This window comes from Apostichopus japonicus, chromosome 6 (genome assembly GCF_037975245.1).
Source record: "Apostichopus japonicus isolate 1M-3 chromosome 6, ASM3797524v1, whole genome shotgun sequence".
Classification (NCBI taxonomy): domain Eukaryota; kingdom Metazoa; phylum Echinodermata; class Holothuroidea; order Aspidochirotida; family Stichopodidae; genus Apostichopus; species Apostichopus japonicus.
In genome coordinates, this window is record NC_092566.1 from 106,863 (window position 1) to 133,889 (window position 27,027).

At 38.4% G+C, this 27,027-nt stretch overlaps 1 protein-coding gene across 1 annotated transcript; it reads left to right on the forward strand.

Moving 5' to 3' along the window:
• The first annotated feature begins 1,081 nt into the window (after positions 1–1,081).
• Positions 1,082–27,027, forward strand: LOC139968556 (uncharacterized). The gene is made up of 3 exons (XM_071972634.1): positions 1,082–2,494; positions 24,359–24,608; positions 25,492–27,027. The coding sequence occupies exons 1-3, from the start codon at positions 2,246–2,248 to the stop codon at positions 25,974–25,976; spliced, it is 984 nt and encodes a 327-aa protein (XP_071828735.1). The 5' UTR covers positions 1,082–2,245; the 3' UTR covers positions 25,977–27,027.

Genomic DNA, 27,027 nt, shown 5'->3' on the forward strand with positions numbered 1-27,027 from the left:
GTTATATGAAGCATACTTCGTCGTTTCTTACAGCTTTACTATTAAGAGGCAACGCAACACTTGTTAATACGGGACGGACACATTCTCATTTCAAAGATAGAAATTCCACGAACTTGCTGAAAACAAAATGCAGACGAGAAAGTAACAGAAATGTAAACCGGTATTTTGTTGATAACTTTCGTTTAGAACTGCGAAGAAATGAGGAGTTAACATTGTAATTTCTCCGATTTTGTCACAAATAAGAGTTTCCTGCAGATAAAATAACAGCCAGAAGCAATGTTGTTTGCCGCTCCTACAGGAATTTTGCATTCAATAACATGATTCTATGATTTGACTCCTTTTTAAACTTTGTTTAGCTGATTTGCGGGACAATTACAAGTAGGTCAGGTGTAAACAGTGTCAGTTTATTTATTGTAGACGAATATAATGGGAGGGGGGGGGGGTGGTAATTGTGACCAAACCTCATTTAGGTAACTACAGATAGTTCAGATAGCCATATCAATTTCTTGTTATACACACCAACACCGTTGTTTTCACACAGGAGAATGCGAACTTACCTCAAAAGAATTTCAACGTCGAATATTGTATAAAAAAAAACTTTGGTCGACGAAATGAATTCTCTTATCGTTTAACTCGTTTTGACCATGGAGGTTACCTCCATGTTTTGACCAAACATTTCAATACTTAAGTCTATGCCAGTGGCAACGAAAGACCACTTTTAACATTGTCTTTCAGGTCTACACCTACTGGCAAAGAAATATTTAGGGAATAATCATGTGAAACCGGAAAGGATTTTCTTTCTTTGTAAGTAGTTTATGTTTTGAAATTACATAATACAAGGTACAACCTGGGATGAGCTGCTATAGCTCATTGGCATTATGCATATACATCACTTGTGTGTAACACTGTCAACAAAGCGAGATTCCATGCTTTGCTTAATGATATTTTATCTGTCCTGTGATTGGTTGACAACCAAAGGTTGGAATCGAGTGACAGCCAATTAGAAACCTTCATTTAAGAGGAAGTCGATTATAAAACCACCTTTATCGATGTGAGTGTGTTGAAAAGTCAAAACGTTAACTTTTAAGCTAAGATTTTGCTAGTATAATACAATTAACATGGGGGTTAAAATGTCAACTTAAAACCTCTTTAAATTCTCTGACTGATTTAAGAACAGTAGAAGTCGCGATCAGTTTAGTGCTTTGCAAGGGATTGGACAGAAGTGTTTACTCTTCCCAACAGACAGTTTTGGAGAATTTTTGCCATTTCAAATATTGAACAAGTGTTACACAACATTTGTGAGTGATATCATGGAATTTGTTGATCATGCAACACCATCATCCTTATGGTCGGTTCTGAACTGGATTAAACTCTGCAGTCACTGAGTAAATTTCAACAACATTCATTTATTCTTAGGACGATATATCTCAAAGTAGCATTCGTACTGCAAATTGAGCACATGGAATCTCGTGCTAACCCTGTAGACAACATCGGATTGAATTCAATGAATTTATGTACAGTTTTATATTTATAAGTCATACAAACTTGCTATTTAGGTACATTTAAGTAAAACTAATGGTCTAACACAGAGTTGTATTAATGTCTAGGCTTATCACACGGACAAGCGACGTTTTACGTGTCATTTAAATGAAAATTGATTTGCTCTGGACGCAGAAATAAGATCGAGCTACCTACAAGAAACAGTGATGCAATTAAGGAGTTAATACTCTCACCCGCTCATCCATATTTGATTTCTTTCACTTATCCATTGAACTAGTCCATCTACAGCAGAATTGTAAAAGAGCTTATAAGCTACGGACAACGTCATAACCGATATAAGTTTACACCTTTTCGTCCGGTTGTTTCTACCCTAAAAGGTTTACCTCAATGTAGGCTCCCCGAACAGCATTGTTGATTGTCAAGTGTAACTTCATTCAGCTCTGAGACTGAATCACCTGTTGCCAATCTTAGCGCCAAAAGTACATTTGTGAGTCGCGGTATTCTGACCCTCACAATAACAGAGTTGTACCAACTCCCTGCAAAGGCTTGTCATTCATGAACATCTAGTGCACAAAAGAGCATTGTTTATCTATATTACATCGATAGGTGTAGGCTACTGTACGAAGTTTGTTCACATCAAGTAAGGGTAGTCTTACCTACTTTCGTGAAAACAAAACAAAGCAGCGATTCGTCTTCAATTTTTGGTTATTCGCTCGGTGTGTCTGCAGTGGGGGTATACATCATTATGGCCACTGTATCATGTACGCAATGTGTGTGTGCACTACTTTTGACAATTGTACTAACTTGGTTACCAGGTGAAGCTGTATATTTTGAGAGTGCATACTCAACCTCACAAAAGCAGGACAGAAGCAGAAACAGCGGTAGCTCCGAGAGGCAGCGTAGGGGTCGTGAAAGATCACGTGACAATGATGATGACGACTCGCCGGCACTAGGAAGGTCCGAAAGGAGAAGGGATCCATTCCAAAGGACCATTGTGAGTAGTTAATATTGAACTATGTTAGGCTACTCTACTTGCAATGTTAATCTAACTTCTGATCTTTATATACCGTTTGAGTGCATACAACATAACAATAAAAGTCATGTAGTTTATCTGACGGTCATATAGCCTGTGGTAGCCTGGTTATGGTTATGTTCGTGCTATGTTAGTCACTAAGCATAATGGAGGCAATATCATTGGCCCCTATTACCCTGGACAGTTACGAATCTTTAATATCATTACTCTCTGAAGTCTGAGAGCGTTGTTTGATTAGAGTATAGTATAGACAATAGTAGTTTGCACTGTTTAATAAGTTATTAAATTGTTACTATAACTTCACCATGAGTGAGCTGACAATCATCAGCTCCATTCTACCCTTTTAATGATTCATTCGATGGTTTTACTAGCTTACGAGGTATTATTTTATAGTTGACAGTGGCTTCTTGTACTGGAAGCCGCACTGGTTGAAGTAACTACATCACAAAACAAAAGGTATTATCATACCAACTTGTGAGGAAAGTAAACAGACCGTTAAATCCGTTTCTCCGCGCGCTTTCGTGTTGAACTGAAACAATGAGGGTTGTGAGTGAGTTGTCCCAGGTCCATTGGTGAATATTAGTGTGCAAAAGTAGCAACACATGATTTCCTTATTGCCTTGATGGAAGGCCATAGCCATGCACAACACTCTTTCGGTACTTCTGAACACCAGGGCCTTTCTCACATTGTATTATATGTGGCAATTCGGTGTTCAGGGCCTTCCAAACATTGAATTATATGTGGCCATTCAGTGCAATTCGGAAACGTCAATCCCGAATTTGGCGGCGGTGTAACGCTTAAAGATGAAATGTTAAGTATACCCCGTGAAGGATAACTTGAAGTAACGTTGATATGTAGTAGACAGCCCATGATGTACTACTACACCACTTTAAGTTTTGAGACATGACCCTTTAAATATTTGGGGTTCCTTTAATTCAAGTGCCTTGACTTCTTGGTTGATAACACACATTATTTGGGGTTCCTTTAATTCAAGTGCCTTGACTTCTTGGTTGATAACACACATACCATATTACGTCAGTTACTCAGACGAAACCCAAAGTAACAATGCACGTTGTGGTTAAGTTATTAGAATATAAGAAACCATGGATTAACATTTAGGAGGCTGCAGTCACCATCAATTTTAGCATCACATGGAGTTACCATATTGTGAAGCTGAATATTTTGAAAAGCGAATAGCGATATACACACATTACTAGCACTCAGCGGTTCCTTGCATTAAACGTCTGCCAAAAGTCATATCGCAAGTAAACGTAATTAATCCCCGCTCCATACTCTCATATTACCCATTCCAATCTCACCCCACCACACCCGACCACACCCCCACCCCACGGCATGGTGTGCGCAGGATTTCAAGGATTTTATAGAGGAAGGGGTGCTGAACTGGGGTCATTATAGCCGACTCACGTGAAGGGGGTGTGATGGTCCTCCCCAGAAAAAAAAAATAGATATCAAATGATGCGATCAGAAGCATAAGTAGACTATGAATTATATCAATAGCACAAAAATCAAGTTTGTGCTAATAAAAGCTATATGTGAGGTAGTAGTGGTCTAAAAGTTCTTTCCCGACTGAATTCCAAAATATAAATAACTGAACCATCATCCCCAGCTGACAATAGGATGGAGAACCCCTCCCCATCCACCCCCTTTGGGCACGCCACTGCCCACGCCCAGTACAATCGTCCATATCCTTGGTGGTGGTCCGTATCAGCAGGAAGATCCCACCGTGGAAATACTTTGTTAGAACATGGATAAGCTTATTCAGCAACGTGTGATTAGATATCTATTTCTTACATGTTTGTCAAGTTGCAACATAATTTGTCCTCAACTGCAACTGAATACGAAGTTTACTACGAAGTTTACTTTGGCATGATGATGAGGTCGTGTCCCAAACACACGTATTAGCTATAAGCTTATTAATTCCCCCAGGGACCTTAGCAACTTGTTACCGATTATGTAATTCTATGAGGCATAATTTCCCTATTTTATGATATCCCGTGACGGGTTGGCTCTGACATAATAATAATAAATCGAGAAATTAAGAACTACAGATTAGACGTGCGATTTGCCTTTGATGGGTTCGGCAGTGAATGCATAGAAACAAAAACGAAATCAACTATGGTGGCAAAGTGTAGTAAGATTAAATAAAATCACCTCAGAAACTAGATACAGGTCTTATATTAAGAACCTCGTAAGATAGATCCCGGTGAACAATTGGGGGTATTACGTTATGAAAGTTTTCCACAGAGAGTAAACAACACACCTGCTATAATACTAACAATAGTAACCGATTACATGTCGAGCTGAATTCCCAGTCCACTTAAAGGTAATTTGTCGCTAAAATTGAATGATACCTGCAGGCCGGTATGACACCGCCTGAGATGATTCTATAGTTTTAGTTCGGATATTTCCACTAAGTCGAAGTAAGACCTTGAATTCATATTCATTAGAATTGCCATGTTATCACACCGAGTGTGCTAGTTGCCCGATACTGTTTTGATTTAGTTAGAATATTACGTGAGCCCTATTGTCTTTCAAATCTCCTACTTTCACTGGAAAAAAATACATTTAAGAAAGTGGTTAGTAGAGATATGTAGTTTGGCAAAGCTGTTTTTTTTCTTCTCGCAAGTGCAGCGTGTAGGCAAAATAAGAATGAAGAAGAAAGAAAAACCAGCCTCTCCGTATAAGTATAATCCTAAATAATACCAAATAATTCTAGAAAAATAAATAAAAAGAACTCTATATTGTCAAACTATTCGTGAACACAGGGTTGCCAGATGTATTAAAAATCTGTGCCAATGCTACTTTTTTTTTGCTGGAAAAAATGATCAAATATATTTCGTGCTACATATATGTTTAGATTTTGATGCATATACAGCCGCAGTGACAGCACAAGCAAGGAGGCATGTATGTCATGGGTAGGATCATGGGGGCATGGATGGCATTTTCCTAGTAAAACGAAGGGCTGCGGTGGATAAAGCCATCGGGGCCAGTCGCTAGGTCGAACAACATGAAAAAGTGTCTCAGCCACTAAATGGCGAATAAATTTAATTGCTCACTCCTGAACCATCATTTGGTGAAAATGTTTGCTATAAAATAAAGTACCCTTGAACAGTACTACACCAATGTGTAATGAACAAAAACGACGGTTTACATTAGTTTCCCCCCTCCCCCACACAAATACTGTCCCCTCCCACCCCTCCCCCACACAAATACTGTCCCTTAAACCCATCTTCTACCTCCCACCCCTCCCCCACACAAATACTGTCCCTTAAACCCATCTTCTACCTCCCACCCCTCCCCCAATGCTTGCACAATGACAATTAGAACTGACAGTGTTTTAAATTCATGCCATGTTTCCGCACCGCATTTAGCCTATTGATATTCTTATAGGCCTACTACAAATTGGGCAGCTGTCAAGTTCAAAAGAAACCATCGAAAGAAGATAATCTCTCTATCCCCAACAATTAGATTCCAACAATCGGCGTTTCAGATGTAGACTTCCACGTGGGTGCCACTCAGTTTCTTAGAAACGTTTAACGGATATTATTGTGTTTTTATTGCAATCAATTAAGAATACAATTAAATTCATTGATCTATTTTGGTCTGGTCGTTTGAAACGCCCCCGTTCGGTTTGACGGTCTCTCAGTGAATGTAGTGGAACCGCCCACGCTTCATTCTGAAAATCTGTATCGGTAGCTATAGTTACCGAACCACACAAACAGCAATATATTGGCTCCCTGGTTTACTGTAGATACAGATGTTGAGCCCAAATGAAATTTCTTTCATACAATCCATTACTTGGTGTACCTGTTACACCATGGTTAGGTCAGACAAATTTGAGGGATATTACTAAAAAAACAGAATAAGTTTGATCAAAATATAATACAATCACCTGTGTTTGGAAAGAAGGTGAATGAGGAAGTGGTTGATTAAATCATTAATTGATAAAGTCGATTCCATCATCAAAGTTTCATCATCATGATAACATATTAATCTCTTCTAACACCCAACTTAAGATATATATTTTAAAAAAACACGATATTGACGTCTGTACTTATTAAGTGAACAGGTATCCCATATCAATGGTAGAGATATTTAATTAAGTTTGGACATCTTTCACTTAAGATATGTTGAATTTAGGAACAAAAGCCAAATTGTCGTGCAACCATATACCATGATGTTATGCATGTATACATATATCATAAACCTGTAGCGTGAGTTTATCGCAAATAGCATTTTGTATAATCAAAGGAACTTAAGAAATATACATAGATCATAAAGTGTTTCTGTATAATTCGCGAAAAATGTACATGGAAAGCTGCATCTATGTATAATTTTGAAGAAAAAAAAGGTGAAATGAAACAAAATGACTTTGCATTAAGTTTGAGAGGATAAGCTTCTTTGATTGAATGAAGCGTTTAATAACTTGTTACGCAGGAAGACCCACAAACGGCTGTAACGACGGTGTGCCTTAGCTTGATTAATGGGTATCCAATTATGTGCAAACAGTATACATGGTTTGTTAAAATTGTACAGAATATACAACGCAGCCTCAGTTGACTTGACTTGACTTCGCATGTATCGTAAAGTTGTGGTACCATATATTTCATAATTTACTACATAAAGGTAACGCTAACTGTGGTCTTTGTTAACCTAAATCGCAGAAGGATGAAGTATGATGTAAAAAAAACCTTGTTATGGTAGCCAGTTATGAAATAATATATAACAAAGGACGCCGAATATGTTTTGTTGGTTTTACTATAGTTAACATCTCGCGTATATGTAGAAGCCGATACATGGTTGTAGCTGTAGCCTATTCAAATTGGATATACATGCATGGGTTGGTCAAAGGGACTTAAACAAAACTTAACGGCACTGGAAATATTCTGAGCGCAAAGCACAATTCAAACTTTTGCGTTTGCATGAAACTTTAAATAAGACAAGCTCACGTTCCCTGAACAAGCAAAAAGTGTACAGTGAAAATCGTAAATTGTCAGCGCTTCATTGAACGCAATTTCATCTGAGAAGGATTTTAGAAGTTGGTTTTTATAGAATCAAGTGTTCACAAACCTCATTTGAAAGCTCTGCCGTTGTATAATGTTGAACTTGAACAATTGCAGTGAAATGGCTTTGAACTGAATTAGTACTGAAATATCCATTTAAGAATATTTTGCATGATTTGCAGTCCTAGTAATCGCTGTTCGTGTTGGCTTTTCTTAATCCCTGCTCCAACATAGCTAGTTGGTTGTCTGTCCTTCATCATGTTACTCTTTGTATAACAAGAGCAATTGGTTCCATGCACTGGCGTGCGTCAGTCACTTTCTAACAATTCTTTACCTGTTTCATTAAGAGTTGGTTTCACTGCCATACGAAATTTGTATTGCTAATTGAAAACCTTGCATTTCAATTCAATTCACCTACAGGCTACATACCTATTTACTTACGTATTTAACTTTTCGAATGTAGAATATACCTCCCTTTGGTTAAATACATCATGTGTTCATATTCAACTGCATGTCCATGATCATGTGCTTACATAAAACAAAATTTGAATTTCTTAACAGAAAAAAAGCAGGATGGTTAGTTATGCAGACCTGCCATCCCAACTATCTATATTTACTTGCCATATCACTCCCTCATCCCTGCCTCATGACATACCTTACCTGACTATTAACTCACATAAAATGAAATGACCAGGCTTTGTTGTGATATACTGGAAACCTAAACATATATATCAGGATGTGTACAATGGTCTGTTATATTCAACATATTTGGACTGAGATAATGCTGATGAAGGAAGGGTGAGGGTGGAGAAGGCAGAAAAAAAATCGAAACAGAACAGTTTCCAAAGGTGAAGCTTTATGCTGCACTATATCATACAATCGTGCAATCACACGCTTTGCAGGGGTCAGAGATTTAAATGTAGGTCTGTTTCTGGATGCATGAAAACAAAAGGAGGCCGTTTACCTAAAGGGTGTAAGCATGCACTTATACCTCAACCTCAATACCATTGCCATTAATTCTTGCAGTGTGTAAATAAATAAATAATTCAGCAAAAAGCCAAAACTTTTGAAAAGGCAAGTTACAAGAGGAGCACGCGACCCAAATTTATAGTTAGAACACCAAGTATAATGGTTGGCCTAGTTTCAACTTTAAATCTCTGCCGCATTCAAGTGGAAGAAAATATTACGAAATCGCTGTGTGGAGGGTCATTCAACTTATAACGACAATGCACCTGGAATTATTTAGGCATATATAGTAACAACACGACAGCCTAGTTACGACAATGCATGTCAATGACGTCATCATAAAACGGGGGGGGGGAGTTTCTTGGGGGCGTCTAGTTGAACGAAGCTTTGGGTGTGTCGGCAGACTATAAAGTGAATAAAATTAGGTGCAGACTGCGCATGTACAATAGTATTCGCATCAGAGGCGTCAATCATGGGGGGGGGGACAAGTTCCCCCACTCTCTGAATGGTGGGGTACATAATATCAAATGCCCCCCCCCCCCCAGGTTTAGTGACTGACTCGTGCAGGCATATAAGGCTTATAATGACTCGTGTATCTCATTAAGGGAGCTCAAACATTGTGCTATGAGATTAGCAATTATTAAAGTTTCAATCTCATCTGCTCAACCCCCTCCCCCTTCCCCATGAAACTATAATTTTCAACTGGATTGAAATAAGAATTACAGATTTCATTTATAGCGTAAATTAAATGAGGAACCAGATAATGAAAGCCCGCAGCTTTCGATAATCTATACTTGCAGTATATATATTTTTTTATCATGTCGTATTTCACGTACAAGCAATATAACACCATATATACATTCTACTGTGCATTCTTTGGTTAGCAATGCCACTCACTCGCTATAACCATGTTACTCATTACATCTCAAGTTCTAGTTTAGTAGTTATGTACATATATATGTCCACAAAATGTTTTATTTGTGATTAAGTTAACTGATGCTAAGTACCGGGCCGTAACCTGAGGGGCAAGGGGAGGGGCAGGTTCCCCTGAGATTTACATTTCCTAAATGAAAGTAGGCCTACGATAATGTGAACGCCTGGACAGTATGAGCTATATCATTTACTTTTAGCGAAATGTTCATATAATTTCTTCTGATTTCATTAGTCAGTAGTGTACAACCGCAAGATTCTAGGCATTTTAGGAATGGCATTCAAAAGAACACAAGGTTTATTTTAACCGTTCATCACTTATATGCACGGTCGCCGATGAGATGACCGTGCGTTTGTTTTGGTTTTCAAAAGTTGTGTTAGAATAACAATGAACGTAGATAGCTCCTAAAATGTAACCTGCGTGAACAGTGTAGCAGTCTAACGTGTAGCTATGGTTCATAAATAAGTATGTTTTATGTAGGTCCTATCAGTTTCATTGTTAGCCCTTATATCAGTGCCCCAATGTTTTCACTAAGAATATTCACGCAAAGTCCCATGCACGGTCTACCCACTCAGCTCACCCCCCCCCCCCCACTCCAGAAGGCCTGGGAAGTGCCATTTCCTGCAATCTGGGAGACTTTTTTGGCAAACATTTTCTTCCTAAGCTACGCGTAACGGTAACGGTTAGTGTCAATTCATGTTCTCAAACTTCCATTATGGCCCGTCAATCCAGGTATACTTGGCAATGTTAAGTGCATTCGTATAATTTCTGTTCTCAAATTGTTTTGGATAGGCGGTAGGTACTCCTGTGGATTTTCAAGTAGCATCGTGGCCTCGGATGCAGCATTCGCCACCGTTCACTGTTACTCTTGGGTACATGTTTTTTATTGTGCTGCGAAAGTATGACATTAAATGTAAATATAGCTTCTATTGTATGATGAATATATGGGGGGGGGAGCTGCTAAGGTATTTAGAAGATCAAACATCCAATGACTCTGTTAAGAACTGATTGGGGGATACTTTCATGTTAGTAAAGACTTAAATTGACATATGTCTGACGTCATGCTGATCTGCCAGTGTTCTCACGACCACCCATAGACCATATCTAGGTCAAGTTCAAGTCACGACGTCACGGGCGATAAACCGAAAGGGCCATTTAGAGTGCTCAACAATTATAAATTGTCTCGTGAATTTTAATTACGAACCGGAACAATTTATACCTCGGGACAAACAATACCTTTCTATGGACAGCTCAAGTAGCATATTCCGTGAGTTTGTCGCGTTATTAGTGCTGAAGAATATACAGAGAAAACATACACTAGTAATTGTAGCAGATGTCACAAGTCATAATTAATAATTATGCATGCAAGAATAGGGCGGAACTATTACCATAATTTAACAGCCAATATTGTACCTTTTGAAAGGACAATTAAAACGTTCTTTACTTCGAGCATGCCGTTCACTTGGCTATATGTCGGAGTGTAGACTACACACGTGATTCAAAATCATTTGTGAGGTCATTATCAATTGATTGCTCATGAATCTAATTCACATATTTTTGTGTCCAACAAATATGCAATATTGTTTGAGTTTAATCCTAATTTCACCTTTCCTTGGGCATCTTTAGTGGACTAAATCATTATGTTTCAGGTACATTATCTTTTCATGATTGGTCGAATATCTAGGTAGACTACAACTGTTGTCACGCTAGTCTTGGCGGATGTGTGGACAATCTGCGCTAGATATACTCTGTTGGGCTCGTTTCATTCTCTTCTCCATGGTCAGTATTGCGGGCTACTCTGGTAACATACCATGGGATAGATGTATTTCGATATGACATTTGACAGCACTGAAAGTACCGCGAACAAGGTAATGACATTACATGCAGCTTTCTATTTTGCAATGTAATTACCGGATGCATAATTTGAGGCCGGGCTGTTTGTTATCATTACACATCAAATTCGTCAAGTTGTATTACATTCAACTTCTTCCATATTTAATTTCATTTTTTCTGGTTCACAGGGAACGTGACATAGCCTTTATTATTTTAGATTAGATCGAAGTTAGGGAAAACGCGTATGTCCAACGTTTGAGAGTGATAGCGTTGGTTAATGAACTGGACATGTAAGGGTAAAGAAGAAATAAGAATGATAAACTTGGAAATTCCTTTCCAAGTTATTTATTTATTTATTATTATATTTATAACTATGATTGTTATTATTAACAACTTTGACGACTCTATATCACGCTATCACCACACAACGGTGACAGCTATGTCTGAACCAACACCATCACTCTAAAACAGTGACGACTTTGTGTGTAACACGTAATGATGTCATCACCACACACCTGTGACGAATCTCTGTGTATCACGCCAGCACCCTAAAACAGTGACGACTTTGTGTGTAACACATAATGATGTCATCACCACACACCTGTGACGAGTCTCTGTGTATCACGCCATCACCCTAAAACAGTGACGACTTTGTGTGTAACACGTAATGATGTCATCACCACACACCTGTGACGAATCTCTGTGTATCACGCCATCACCCTAAAACAGTGACGACTTTGTGTGTAACACGTAATGATGTCATCACCACACACCTGTGACGAATCTCTGTGTATCACGCCAGCACCCTAAAACAGTGACGACTTTGTGTGTAACACGTAATGATGTCATCACCACACACCTGTGACGAATCTCTGTGTATCACGCCATCACTCTAAGATGGTGAGGGCTCTGTCTTTATCTCGCCATCAGGTACATCAACCCACAACGTTTGCGACTGATACATGCTGTATAATGTCACCTCAGTACAACTATAACCACTCTGTCCATATTATGCCATCACCCCAGAACAATGACCTCCATATCCAATGGTATCGGCTCACAACAGTATGTTGTTGGCATTAGTGTACTGAACATTTGGAAAACGTAAAACCCTATACAGTATTTTGGTTGAAACGGCCGCCTTATGTTCCCCCAGGAAGGCCCATTATTAGACAAAGTTTTGAAATCTTAGCAGTGATGCATACATGATGTATGAAACTAAGATAGTTGATTTCTTTTGTATTTGTGACATAATGAATCTGATATTGCTATGTTAGTTTCTGTCGTTGCCTGCCGCGTCTCTGCTTACTATACCATGCAGTCGAGTTGAAATCATGCTCGGGTGGTAATAGAAATTCTTACGGTGTTACCTTACATCGGTAATTACCTGCGGTATATACCCAGTGCTACTTTGATGTTGGTTAACATTCATAGCAGGACATTCTTTCTGCTTGAGTTGTAACAGTCTATTTCGCTATCCTCTCTATGCGATGAATGTAGACACGAAATTTCGGTTGGTCAGTTATATTTGAATTGAAATGGCGAAAAAAATTGTAAAATACTGTTATCAGTCCAAGTAGTACTTTGTGTCCACATTTCCATTATTCAGAAATGACCCTATAAACCTCTGAGACGTATCATCTAATGTTACTGGACTACAAAGTCAAATATTCGAATTTTCAAGCAAATATTAACAATTGCCGGGGCATATGTGTAGGCTACTTTTGCATAAGCAAATCTGACTCGTAATTTTCATCAACTCTCAATCTAACTACGGTACCAGCCAACTGCACCGTTGGAAATTATCATAAACTTCGTAACAAACATTGCTGAAATAATTTGAATGATACTGTCGCGTATAAGTGAAATGAAACCTTGAGCTTGATTTGTCCACATATAACCATCATCCTGCTCAGAACATGATTGGAACAAACATATGACCTACACGCACATTAGCACCTATGGTGCACACATGCAGACACATGTCAATCGATTGTCCATTTATTCCAATAATTCAGCCAAAATTTGTTCAAGCAACCAACATGGCACCCACATATTATACCCAACATCTCTTATCCTTGACAAATCTATATAGTCTATTTGGCTGGTCCAGGCTAGTCTTTTTTCCTGTTATGTTTTGTTTTCCTCGTTGGGTGCTGCACAATTTGTACGGTTACGTTTTATGATGCTCCTGTATCAGTGATGCACTACGTGGTTCAGCCACTTTGACTGATGAGCCTCCAGTATTTAATGAGACATTTCTCCAAAATAAATGTAGTGTACAAACAAACAAATGTGCCTACAGTCATGGTCCCTATATAAGGTACCTGATGTCGGGCTTGAAGCATAAAAGAATAAGCATGGCGCCCAGTTGACGACAGAATATGACATGTGCAACACCCTGTTCTCTTTGCTTTCATTTTGCACCGACACTCACACCAGAAGAACACCGTGGCGCACTAACGTTCGTTCACCTTTCTTTCATTTTTTCCCATGGCCGAGGATCGGCAGATATTCTTTGAAGTCTATCTCTCTTTTCAAACCCTCATTAGCAGGGCATTGAGTACGTGCAATTAGCGCGTTTTTGTTACTTAATGAAGGCGTATCATTTCCCCTATTGTGTACACGCGCTGGGGGACTTGGGCAAGTATCCGTAACAGCTCTATTGTTGCAGTGACATGTCGGCAAGGAAAGGTAGGCTTTGGGTACACTGCCTATTATAGACCCTTCAATGGACATATCTTTTGATCAACTAAGAACACACATGTCGGTTTGCAGATATCGTTAGGGAAATGTCCGCTATATTTGTACTACGCATCGCATTACAATAACGACCTATTCAGAGCGTTAAATAGGTGCTTTGACAAGATTTAGGCGTATAGCATGGTTAGGATCTTATCATGCTGTTCCAGTCAATGTAGGTTGAATTTGCTCAACAATAGCCTCAAGATGTTAACAAAAAAGAACCCATTTAATGCCGAAAGAGACAGATCAAAACAACGCTTATAAGAGAGCCTGAGCTGATATTGTTGAGAGATTGGTTGATAATTGCAGAAACTACTTTGATGTCAAAGAAATGATACTATAGATGGTATGCAAGCAGCAGGGTTATTCGTGCTATAGTTTAATTGTTGTTTAATTCGAATAATTTGATTGATCGAATATTCAAGACATTAAACTGATCAGGAGGTGACATGAAACATAACAGCAACATTGCAACACAAATAAATGCTATCCTGTACAAGGACTCTCAGCATGATAAGCACCGATTATATCCTAGTACATTGCATTATCTTTGGGTCACCAGATTTCTAAATATAAAATCAAATCATTCAAACACGCACAGATAACATTGCGCGATGCAGCTTTTGTTTTTCTACATGCATGGATGTGGTAAACTCGAGCCGTTGAAGATGGTATGTAACAGCGACCTGTCACATTAAAGGCACGGTAGGGGGTCTCGTTTTCACGTGCGGATTATTTGAATATGTAATTCAAATGCAAGCATCCAAACTTTAACTCATTTACTTATTTGTTTTCTTAACATCGAATCCAATTCAAAAAGTCAATACAAACTATTTTAGCAATTCTAAACCCAAATGTTCGCCGCCGAATTATATCGAGATATTATTCCACCGATTTTTGAAAACTCCGGTGTAACTTTCGTTTCCCTGTGTGAGATACGGCTACAGGTGAAACCACCGACTTCGAATTTGCTGTTGTATTTCGTCCAATGAAATCGGTTTTCGTAACACGACAGGAAAGGGCGATAAGTTAACGATCTCGGCCAAATTTGCCTGCAGAGTTCGGTGGAATGCCTATGTCTTCAACCAACACCAAGCATCGCAAATGAAACGTTTCGTTTCTGACAAATTACCGCAGCAGGACTCGCTCTGGCTCCCCGCCTACCACGACCCAGATTGTATTTCAGGGTTTGTTCACGGGTCAACCGTAGAAATGCAAATCAGGGCATCTCGATATGTTTTCCTAGGTACTTATTAACATGTGATCCCAAGCATTAAACAGTGATGCAACATTAGAAAGTGCGTGCTTCTTGTCTTTGTTTTAGCGATACAACCCGGTAAATATTCAGCACAAAGTTTATGAACGTTTTCGTATCATGAATTCTCACTTAACATGATTAGCGGGCGCATACATGGTTAGCGGTTAATTTCAACCACGCTTGCCCCGATATACAAAGTAGGCACTTTAGATGAAAGTGTTCAAAGTCTGAAGTAAATGCTAAATACTTGTTTCTTTAAATACTTTCAAGACAGCATGATATTCTACAGATTTTAATTATCTTTTTTGACATATGTGCGTTAGAGGTCAAACTGCATTGTTTGTGGCCACGCCGTTGTATGTATTGCTTTTAACCCATCCTACGTTCATAACTGGAGAGCAATTGACCTGCCAGGTAGTTCATCCGGATCTATGTAATCCATCGAAAATTGGAATAAGTCCATTTATTAAACTTGCCACCATCACTGAATGGAAAGTTGAGTTATTGTATTATCAGTTCAATGCCACAAAATGAATTTTTAAAAGTTCGCGAAATAAAGTTTTATTCCTTCATCCTCATGAGTTAGAACGGCTTTTTCAAATGATTGTGAGCTTGCATTATAGCAGTGCGATAAATCAGGGTGTATAGATTATTGGCGTGCCTTGTATCGAATAATGTAATAGTTCACACATAATTAGATACCATGTTACTAATAAATCTGTCGTAACAACTTCTTGGTTCCATCTAATTAGAGGGTTACAAACCAGAAGGCAAAATACGGAAATGTGTCATCAACTTTATGTATTGGTTCATATTTTTTTACTGCAACACTTTGAATTTTGTTGAGATCGAGTGACTTTTCGCAATAGTTTACTTTTGCGTTCTTATCCATTTCCATCATTAGGTTACTGAACTGTCAATATGTTGGATGCGTCAAACTTTCCTTTGATGGCGTAGAGTCATCGGTTCAGGCCAAGTTGCTAATGCCAAATAACGCAGGTCACACAGAAGGAATGCCCACAGCATTTGTCTAGAATTCGTACCGTAGTGCATTTTAAGCAACTTATTTGTGTATAGCACTGTATAATTTAAAGATTGCATATACGTGTACTAAAGGATAGTCTAACGTCTTAAGGGGAAATACAAATCAGTACACTTAATTTCATGGTGAACAGAAGGATTGCATATGTCTACCATCCACCCCCCCCCCCCCCCTACCATAGGTTCGGTGTCGTTCATTTGGTTTGCACTGCTCAATACCTGACAGTTTACGTGTTAGGCAGTTGTAGAATTTTATAATATATGTAGCAACTTATACAATAAACAAAGACACTGCGATGGCATGCATCGAAATTTGAGGAATGCATTAACATACAACACAGTAACAGTTGGGCTTCTTTTTTCCTCCTGTAATTCGTACCAATATGTAAATATATATATATATATATATATATATATATATATATATATATATATATATATATATATATATATATATATATATATATTGATTATAATCTATTCCACAAATTACATTTACTAGGCCAATAGGCTATGCAGAAGTTATATCTGTCCGCGAAGTTCAATGCCACAATGTTAATTAAATTCAGTTTTGATGTATATAAATCGGCCGTGACTGCGTAGCTCTATTGGGCATACATTAGTCCCTGTACGATGATTGTATCTAATATGGTTTATGAGACAGGCCATTGATATATATAGTTTACGATGAGCAACGTCAATAAGCCGCCTTCTGCTGGTTTTCAGGAAATCAACTCGATGGGCCGTAGGTGCCGAAGGCGTTTCAATTTCTCAATTTGACAGACATCAATCAGTGACTTAATAAGGTTGTCAAACTGTCTCCTTTCATTGACCTTAGCCTAACCACAGTCAGGACGAGGTTATGGTGTGGCCTAACCACCATAAACCAAGTTCAATCCTCCATGCACTGGACCAATGTAGACGGTATACATGATAAATTCAACTACCGTATAGCCAACATAGCCCGTGGAAATGCTCTGAAATAGAAGAAGCCAACGGCAATCTGTGTAAACGTTTCCTTCCTACCACCCCTGTAAGTGGACATAGGCTTAATGTATATATATTCCTGGTTTAGCATTTGGAAATAACTCATGGAGAAGTATGGTACGTTTCATTTTCACCCAAGTTAAAATTCGATCCCTCCCTGCGTCGTTCCTAACCAGAAAGTCAAATGTATTTGACCTGAATATTTGGGCCGAAATACATGCACAAGTTTACAACAATGCACGATTTTGCTTGAATTGACTGCATAGTTCACCATTATGAATCCCGTGTATATGAACCGCAATAACTGCATACGTGATTGCCTAACTGTTCAATTCATAATTTAACTTTGTAATCACAATCGTATATAATTTTTAATCCCATATACCGGGGGTCAGGGCTGTATGCCAGGGCTGTATTCATTGAAACTTGAATACCGAGATACAAAATAAATGAATTGAAAGACAATTGCCCAAATGGATGCAGTAAGAGCAAGATTCTTTACAGGTCTAGTTCGACTGTAGCAAGTTAGCATCGTGCATGTCGCCGACGGCGAGGTTTTCATAGAAAAAAAATATTCGATTTATATATCGTTAACGCAATTGGAGTGGAGATTCTCACACACGACTCCTTCTGGAATAAACGTACGTATGTTAACAACAATCTCTCACGGTTTACTCATTTATGTTCCTTTGTAATTTGATTCCTTTCAAGCACAGGCGTCCATAGTTATCCTTGCACTGTCCATATAGTCAACCCTGAACATCAAAGAGTACCCGCCCGAGCCTTATCATTAAATTATCACCGCGCGTGCTCCAGATGTCCATGACCTTGGTACTGAAAGTCATTGCTTGGGGACCTGTTCAGACTGATCAGGTATAGCGAATTCCTAGCACTCTGTCGCTGACCGGGTTGCATGTCGACCACTCCTTGAAATATCTTGGAATATAGTATTCTCCAAGTTAATTACTCGCGACTTTTCTTGTATATAGCTGTGTAGTAAGGTTAGGCTAAAAAGAGAAAAGGTTAATACTTTAATAGATGGAAGATGCAATGCGATAGGTTTCGAGTGATAAGATCATATTTGAAGGTGCACGGTTGATTGAACTGTGATGTATTGTATACAAGATGCCTATTTGTCAAGGCTCAAATATATTGCTATTTCAATATGTTATATAACAAATAATGCTTTCATTGTGTCATATTTAGGCCTACAACTATTGTACACATTTGTTTGTATGTTCTGCCCATAATAAGTACACGCCCGTATAAGTACTGTAACATTTCCCGAATTTTGACAATCTGTATCAAATTGGTTCCACAAATGAGATCATTAACTAATCATGACAAAGAAGTTTTTTAGATAATATTGCTTTTAAACAACGTAAGCCATCCATTTTCTTTCTTTTTTGGGGGGGCAATTTTTCTTAAATTAGGGAGTATACTGAGAAATTATTCCATCTAGTTCTGAATATTGCGTTACAAAATAATATGAATTACTATAGTATTAATAACAGCAAGATAGAAACTACCGTATATTATTTGTTATTTGAAATGGAACAATGCTGGTAATGGACTTCGATATTAACGACAATCGAATATGAAATCATCGATATGAAGGCATGAAGCTGATTTAAGTATAGTTTAAGCCGAATATGTGCAGAATACGAATTTCTCAATATGGCCTCCCCGCGTCTGATGTAAAAGAGCCCAAATTACTTTAAATAACCTTATCTTCAGACCTGTCACAGATCCATGGATCTTAGTTAAATGTATTGTCATATTGAGCGCTGTTTGAAAGTTAATTGGATTCAGGTAAGTATTAGTGTAGTTTGGTTATGTGTACAGTGGAAAAGGAAGCCGCTGTAAACACTGGTCACTGCACCACTGGCATTGTATTGAAGTGTGTTAGTCTTATGTTTGCATGAAGGGCGGCCGTTCTGATTGTGCTGGTTCAAGGTAATACTTCCATCAAAATGCCATATGACTGTAAGGAGGTACAAATCACTCATAATTAACGGTGACTTGAAATGAAACACGAACAAAACATCACCGCTGTGAAATAATTATTGGAATTCCATGATATTCAATAATTTGATCAGCTGTTCTATGAACTACATTGATATTTCCCGTATACGTATATATACTGTTTAACATAGCTCCATTCTTAGCTTTTTGTATTTTCTTTATGCAACATACTTTCTGCGAATTATCATACGCTTATTTAACACACCTGCAGTAAAGTGTTGTAACTTCAAGGTATATTTGGATAATATATCAAACTTGAAGTGACAGACTGGCTAAGCACACTGTGGCAATGACAAAAGAAGAAGCTTAACAAAGGACATGGGGTATTGGCTGAACACGTAGTCACCTTGGAAATTAAATGACTTTTCTTATATAAGTGTTTACTCTCAAACTGGGGAACAGGTAAAAACATAAATATGAGCAATGTTGTCATGGTTACGACGTACATAACTTAAATGTTATCCTCGCAACAGCAATGTGCTTTATTGTCATCTACCGCGTTCATTAGTAGATCTTTGCAAAAGCAGACGATTATTCCAAATCAATGACTAACAGCCTTCAAGAATGTGAGCAAAACCATCATGGAGGTTTGTATGATGGACTCGATTAGTCACCCTAACGGAGAAAATGACTTTTGAAGTCTTAAAATTCATTCCTTTTAGCAACAATTTTTATACTTTTTAGGCTGTGTTTTGTGTTGCATTGTACGGAACGCCATCTGTTTCAGAGTATTTGGAAAATATATCAGTGTGTCGGGAAAAATATCAGCATGGTAGAGGTTAACATCTGCATGCCAATATAAAAATTCACAGATTATGTTTCATGTAGTACATAAAAATAAAATCAACATGTTGCAACTCAATATCAGCATGTCAAGAATAAAATCAACAGTTTTATGAACTGTTATCCAATCTAAGAAATGTCTGAATGTTTGAACAGTATTGGTTTTCAAGGACAGTACCATTCGTTTCACAATATCAGAATTTGCACATCTTACGGAGAATAGTCAGTAGCATACGTTACAAGTTTACATCACCATGTCGGGGTTAACATTGATGTGTTTCACCGGTATGTAGTAAGAACAAATAAAATATCATATTTTTGTACATCGATGGTTCGACTACCAAAGACTTACATAGATAGTACACTTAAGGAATAAATTAATTGTGACCCTATCTGTTTCAAGACCCTATCAAGTTCAAGAAGGATTATACACACACACACACAAAAACTCCATTATTGAATATTTCCAAGTATATCAACCACTAATATGACATATATATATTCATGACGTGTGCACAATAGGAGGTATGTCTTTATATTGGTGTTGCGATGACTGAGGGTGTATACAACTACAAAACTTGCAATGCATGTTGCGGTCACCAGTTCTTGCTGCTATCCAGTAGGGTCTTAATTGGCGTATAATTGGCGTGTATGCTTTGAAGTCTGCACATACCTGTCATTGGGACAGATTGCGACAACTTCACTTCATAAACGTGGAGCTAATTTTACTCACATAAGATGCTTGATGAGGTAGCTGAACTTTTTACCGCAAAGAGAACAATTAACATAAAGGTCGTGAAATATATCAGAAGTACACAGAAAGGTCACGTATTTACACATAAGTTCACGATGGCATCAATAGTACACTCTCTCACCCTTGAACATGTGTTTAGGGTGGTGGCACTATCAATGATGGTTTATTGATGGCTTGACTATGCCACGTTCAATAACTATTCCATGTGTTGCACGTTACTGCACAATCCCTTCATTGGAAGCAACCGCCCCTTCCCACAACCAAGCACCCTCTCTCGTTCTTACATGTCTTGTTATATTAACTGTGGTAGCTTGAAGACCATGCCGTGGTGAGCCGTTGATAATTCGTTGCGTACACTTTCAGTGGCATGTGGATAGTACACTGAAACGAGTTCAGCAAGTTATTATCGTAAGTTTGCCGTATAGTAAAACATATATATATGCACCTGTGAAACTTATTCAAGTCATCATCTATCAAAGTGGGCAGAATGATTATTGTTTTGAGAGTACAGAATGCATACTCCCTTAACCTATGAAGTTATACAGAGAAGAGGCTTGTGTTTGGTTAACCCTTACAATGCTGTCACAAGGACTTATAAAAGAGTCCCCGCAGCTCAACGATCTAGCGGAAATCAAGCTTTTCAATGGAGTGTGTATAAAGTAAACAGGGTGAAGATATGCTTCGGCGAAAATCAAAGCGAATACATATTTTGGGTCCCCAATGTGGCCCGAAGGAGCTTATGCTGAGGATATATATGTCATACAGGGCGAGGGCACCGCGCGGAATTTCATGACATGCACAAAATGCAGTTATTTAGAATTGACAATTCGTTAGCAACTATATATAACGGTGGTTCAGGAATCGCGAGTTCTGTGGAATAGTTCAACAAACTAAGTTACTTCATTTGGTTCGACTGTTAGAAGAACCAATCAAAATGTTATAGTTGTGCAAAGCCGTTACTTAAAATGAATGACTGCCACTTCGGAGAGCGTGATTTGGAAGGGAAAATGTAAGTAGTTTTGGGACTGAAGGCGTAAATCGCCATTAATTCCAAGGCTGAAGAAAGACGTGTGGGTCTTTTAGTTCCAAATACTTCTGTCCACACAAGCCCGAGGAAGTATTTGACCGTGCCAGTAGCAAGGCTGGCCGCACGTTCAGTGATGTAGCCGACCGCATCGGCTCTGTGGAGATGAAAGCTATATTTGTTCTGTTTAATTAATTCTATGCTCTTAACGTTGTTATGCCAAATCATTTCTAATTCCAAGTACACGAGATTCACTTATCACTTCATATATTCCACGTTTACGCTTGCTGACGACATCAGAGGCCACATTCCGGTACTGGCTTCTATCCTCTCAGCCCGGAATGTATTTTACTAGAAATATTTCACTAACAAAACTGCGCTGTGATGAATCGTAGTTTCGCCATCTTTGTTCTCTGGAATCACATATCCATATGAGTAAATTGTTTAGTTTGTAATGACATCGTTTACAAACTGTCAAATAACGAGCAATACTTGTAAAGGCCTATGTAAGGAAGGTGTAAACTTGCAGGGGTTTGATCTGGTTTAGCATATCCCTCGTGTTTCTGGTGCCTTTACCTATACTTGCACTCCGTTGTTTGTCAGTGAATGTTAATTGTACCTTCAAAGTGCCTTCCCTGTCTACAGACTTATGATACCCACTGGACGTATACCATCCTCATGACCATACGGTCTCGATGACTGGGTATAAATGTACATCAAGTTACTTGGTTGGCGTGTCAAGACCCTATTTTGTCTAAAGCTTCAATGGGTTTGAGCTAAACATAAAGACCCCTGCATATTTTATATTGGACAGCGGCAACGTAATCCACAGAGGGCATGTAGGCCCTACGGCAATTTTAAAGCCCGTAACTTGGGTCACCACAAAATCCATAACTTCACAATTCCAATATATGCTATTTGCATTAGCCAATACCGGTGACAAGTAACTTATCATAGAACGCAATCAATGATTATTCGCCGACGAACGGTCATTTGCTGAGAAAATATTAGAGGGTGTCTTGGTGTGACCTATTACAGTTTTAGTTCGAGTAACTCAGTTTATACTGGATAGGCTCGGTAGAACAACATGGGATGAAATAGGCTGAATGAGGTGTGTCATCCCACACACAATGATAAGACACACTTTGCGCCCTGCAGTGTGATGATGTTTGTAGTTGTTTCTTTTACAAGAGAAATGTATTTGCATTTCTAAAAGTCCTAAAGTCACTAACTGGGTAGCCTTCTTCCCCGTATGCTGAAGAGATCGTATATATTATACACTATGAATAAAGTAAAGAATATGGTAAATCCTTCCGAAAATGAAACAAAAATTATAATCATTCGCATGGCATAAGTAAGGAGCGCGAACTGTCACAGGTGAGATATATTATGCTAAATATTTACTTTGGTTATAAAATGATTAATATTCTAAGTAATATAAACTCCTAATATGTCGTGGCTGACTGTGACAAGTATCATGACTAATAACGATTTACCGTATCTCCTTATCTTGCGACAGTGTTCCATGCCATGCACATCATAATGACTAGTTATGATAGTATAGTGATTGCCAACATTATGTCCTTACGTGTTCTATTTGTAATAATTTCTTGTAGGCTATGTAGGGGAGCCGTATATGTCTGTGTTCACTGAGCTGCGTTATTTCCTCGATGCTGTTATAGATTCATAAACAATATAAGCAGTTAGTTTTTGCGTGTCTGTGTATATAAGAATTGTACGTTATTTCACCAATACACATTCAAAAAGACGCGATGGCTATGTACAGTTTGCAGTTTACACTTGTCGTGCGTTCACGGGTTAGGTCCGCGGTTAATTGGTAGCTACCATGGTGTGGTTTCATATGTTACCGTTGTAGGTACACGTACTTTTATAATTTTCCTGAAGGGATGCAACAGGAATGGGAAAGTCAGTTAATATCTTCAAATTAAACAAAGTCATGATCATCGTAGTCTTCTTACTTCAGTCGTTATTGAAGTTTACCAGGAATCAATCCGATAAATTATATCAATCAGTCATGAGTAGATTGTTTACGATTACTTAACATTTTTACTGTCCAGCATAGAATAACAATAAACATGAAAAAGGTTTCGCACATTTAAATATCATGTTCAGACAGAGGCTGCAGGTTGTATGTAGAGGTAGTTTTAGTTAAGGAGTTGGTGTTTCCAGTAGGCTTATATCTAGAGATTGTATATGACTCTACTGATACAAATTTAGACAGGTCGATAACATCGGATGAATATAGTGCATGTGAAGAGTGTTGTGAGATAAGGGGCACGATACCTTGGTAGGTGTCAAATAGTTACTGCATTGTCTTTATTACTGTCCTTGTCATGGTGCTAGTCTGGATGCCGTGGTGCTATTGAGAGACGAAAAGGTCTTTAACTTGACAGCATTTTTTAGGTTATTTAATATGTTTTTATTTTTTTTCAGGTGTTATGTTACGACGATGATGAATGCGGTCGAAAACACTTCTGCCACGGGGGTGAAGGTCACAGATCGTGCGTGCCTTGCAGAAAATCGAGGAAGCGTTGCCATAGACATGATATGTGCTGCCCTGGTTACGCATGTCAAGATGGGCGATGTCGACTGAGGGAGAGTCGGGCTGATAATAATCGAGATGATGAGATGTCTTACAGCGAAGCCGAAGACAGCTTCTGGAATGTCGAAGTACCCAGAAAAAGTAAGATGGCGCTGCAAATCAATTGCTGACGAAATTGTATTAAAAATAGTTAATTTCCTGCAAAATAACGAACTTACTAACATAATTTACAAGAAAGTTCCGAAAATATGCAAATAGTTGTATTTTGATATTGAAACGGTACTGGAAGACTGGTTACACGGTGACTGAACCCAAGGTGCGCGAAAATGGTTCGAGTTTTATGCAAGGAACAGCGCTGTTTATAATTAAATGGTTCGAGTTTTATGCAAGGACAGCGCTGTTTATAATTATGACCGATGAAATGCAAGTTGTATTAGGCTTAATTGTCATTTGTGATTATACAAATGTTTCATATATTTCGTTTAGCTTTATCAATCTTCTTCAGCCACCTCATGCTCCCATCCTCCATCCTATCGTTACTGGCTATAACGCTATAACTTTACCCACATCATAGCAATACTTGAATGGACCATAGGATGTGCCCACAAACACAAGGTTCGATAAACCGTCCAAAATAAAACACACATTGAGCACTTACCTGACTATTGAATTAATTCGATAAAACGGCCTTACACACACATACACAGACACCCAAATGAAATACAACACATCGAGCATAATCTTACTACGTTGGGTTATTTCCGTGATACTCGTAGCCTGTCAAAAAGCATTCGGTTTTCAAATGTTCTCATGACATCAGAACAGCAATGCATTCTGTCAATCATTAAAGAATGGTACAATTGTTTCGTTATTACGTCCACTAAGTTCAGCTGTACTCGTGATTCAGGGTGATCATTTACAGTGCTGAATAGTTCAGTATTCACCTTCTAACATTTTTATATGTACAACCTAGCTGGTTATTCTTTCATCATATTTTACCTGATTTTTTTTTTGCACATATCAGAACATCATGGCGAAGATTGTGAAAACTCAGATGACTGCATGGAAGGCCTCTGCTGTGCCCGCCATCTTTGGTCCCGGGTCTGTATGCCAATGTTAGATGAAGGGGACCTCTGCGTTAAAAAGAAAGACCGAGTTTCTGACCTCTTTCAGAGATGTGACTGTAAGAGTGGCTTATCGTGCAAAAGGGTTCCTGACATTAACACCAGACTGCACGCCTGCTTCCCAGTTAAATCTAACCAAGCCTCGGAAGTGGTTGTCGTCGACAACGCCCAGATGTCTTCTCGACGTGAGTCTGTCGACAACGATAACGATGTGCCGCTATCCTCTGGTCAATCGAAAAGTAAACGAAGCCACCCTTCTGCGGAACCTAATGAAATGAACGAACAGAGGGCAGTATTCTCTATAGACCAAAATCCACACAGGACAGTCTTGAAGCGGTCAGATTCCTTTAAGGATAAAGTTTCTCAGACTATGACCGTATCTTGATGGTCTTTGTGACGTAATCACACGTAAATTTGACAGCAAGCCGAGATCGGCAGTTGAGCACTGCTGACCTGAAGCTTTGCCATGACGTTGCAGTGACGTCCATTTATAACTAGTGCACCTTTTCACTTGGAAATGTCGCTCCGTGAACGGAGAAATTGCAGGACTTTGCTAACATTTCTTATCACCATATATGTCTATTCAGCTTACGCTCTGCTAGTCATGTTGTTTGTCTTGTGTGGACACCGGCATTAAATTTTTTCTGTTGCGAGTTATTTACATTTGGTCTTACATCTCCCTGTTTTTGTTAATGGTTTCAAAAGGAAATATATTGAACGAGAATTATATTATTTTAACATTTATTATGAAAAGTGTTTTGAGTTACATAGTTTTTTTCGCACCAAGTGTTTTCTTTTATTAAAAGTTATTTTCTCGTGAAAACGTTTTACCTTGCAATCTTGTGTCTATTGAATTTAAAGGAATATTTCGTTAAGGTGCCTTGATCGCGGTGATCTTTAAACTATCAGTTGTGACTTACCAAAGTTCTCAGCGTACAACATACATATGTATGTTTACAATGTGTTCGGTCCAGAAGTACATTTCTCCACAACCATTTCGTCCCCTTTTTCTGTTATTGTTGGGTACTTACAGTGCTTAATAAGTTATATTGTAAATGACGTATATATTACTTGTACATACGTGTCAAAAGAGTGTTTAATTGGGTTCAAAGGTGTACATTGAATATAAACTGTATTTTGTCTACATATCTGTATATTGATCCATCGGTCATGAAGGAAAGCCTAACAGTATTTATAGGTAAGATGTGTTCCATCCATTAATATATCCCTTGTATCATTCACACAGTACATTATGCCACTTATACTAGTTGGTATTTTGAAAGTAAATGTAAATAAGGTTTAAATTTAAATGTGTTTGTATATCATGATTCTTTATTGCATTTTCGGGTAGCCACTTGCAACAGTTAACATGTTCGTTACTCAGCATAACCATTGTAAACGAGAGATATAATACAGTTTCACCATATTGGTTTAGA

Bases quoted from the DNA above. Each gene is read 5' to 3' on its own strand.
- LOC139968556 (XM_071972634.1), top strand. From the start codon at position 2,246: ATGGCCACTGTATCATGTACGCAATGTGTGTGTGCACTACTTTTGACA. The intron at 2,495-24,358 runs GTGAGTAGTTAA...ATTTTTTTTCAG, and splicing joins ATCCATTCCAAAGGACCATT to GTGTTATGTTACGACGATGA. The intron at 24,609-25,491 runs GTAAGATGGCGC...TGCACATATCAG, and splicing joins TGTCGAAGTACCCAGAAAAA to AACATCATGGCGAAGATTGT.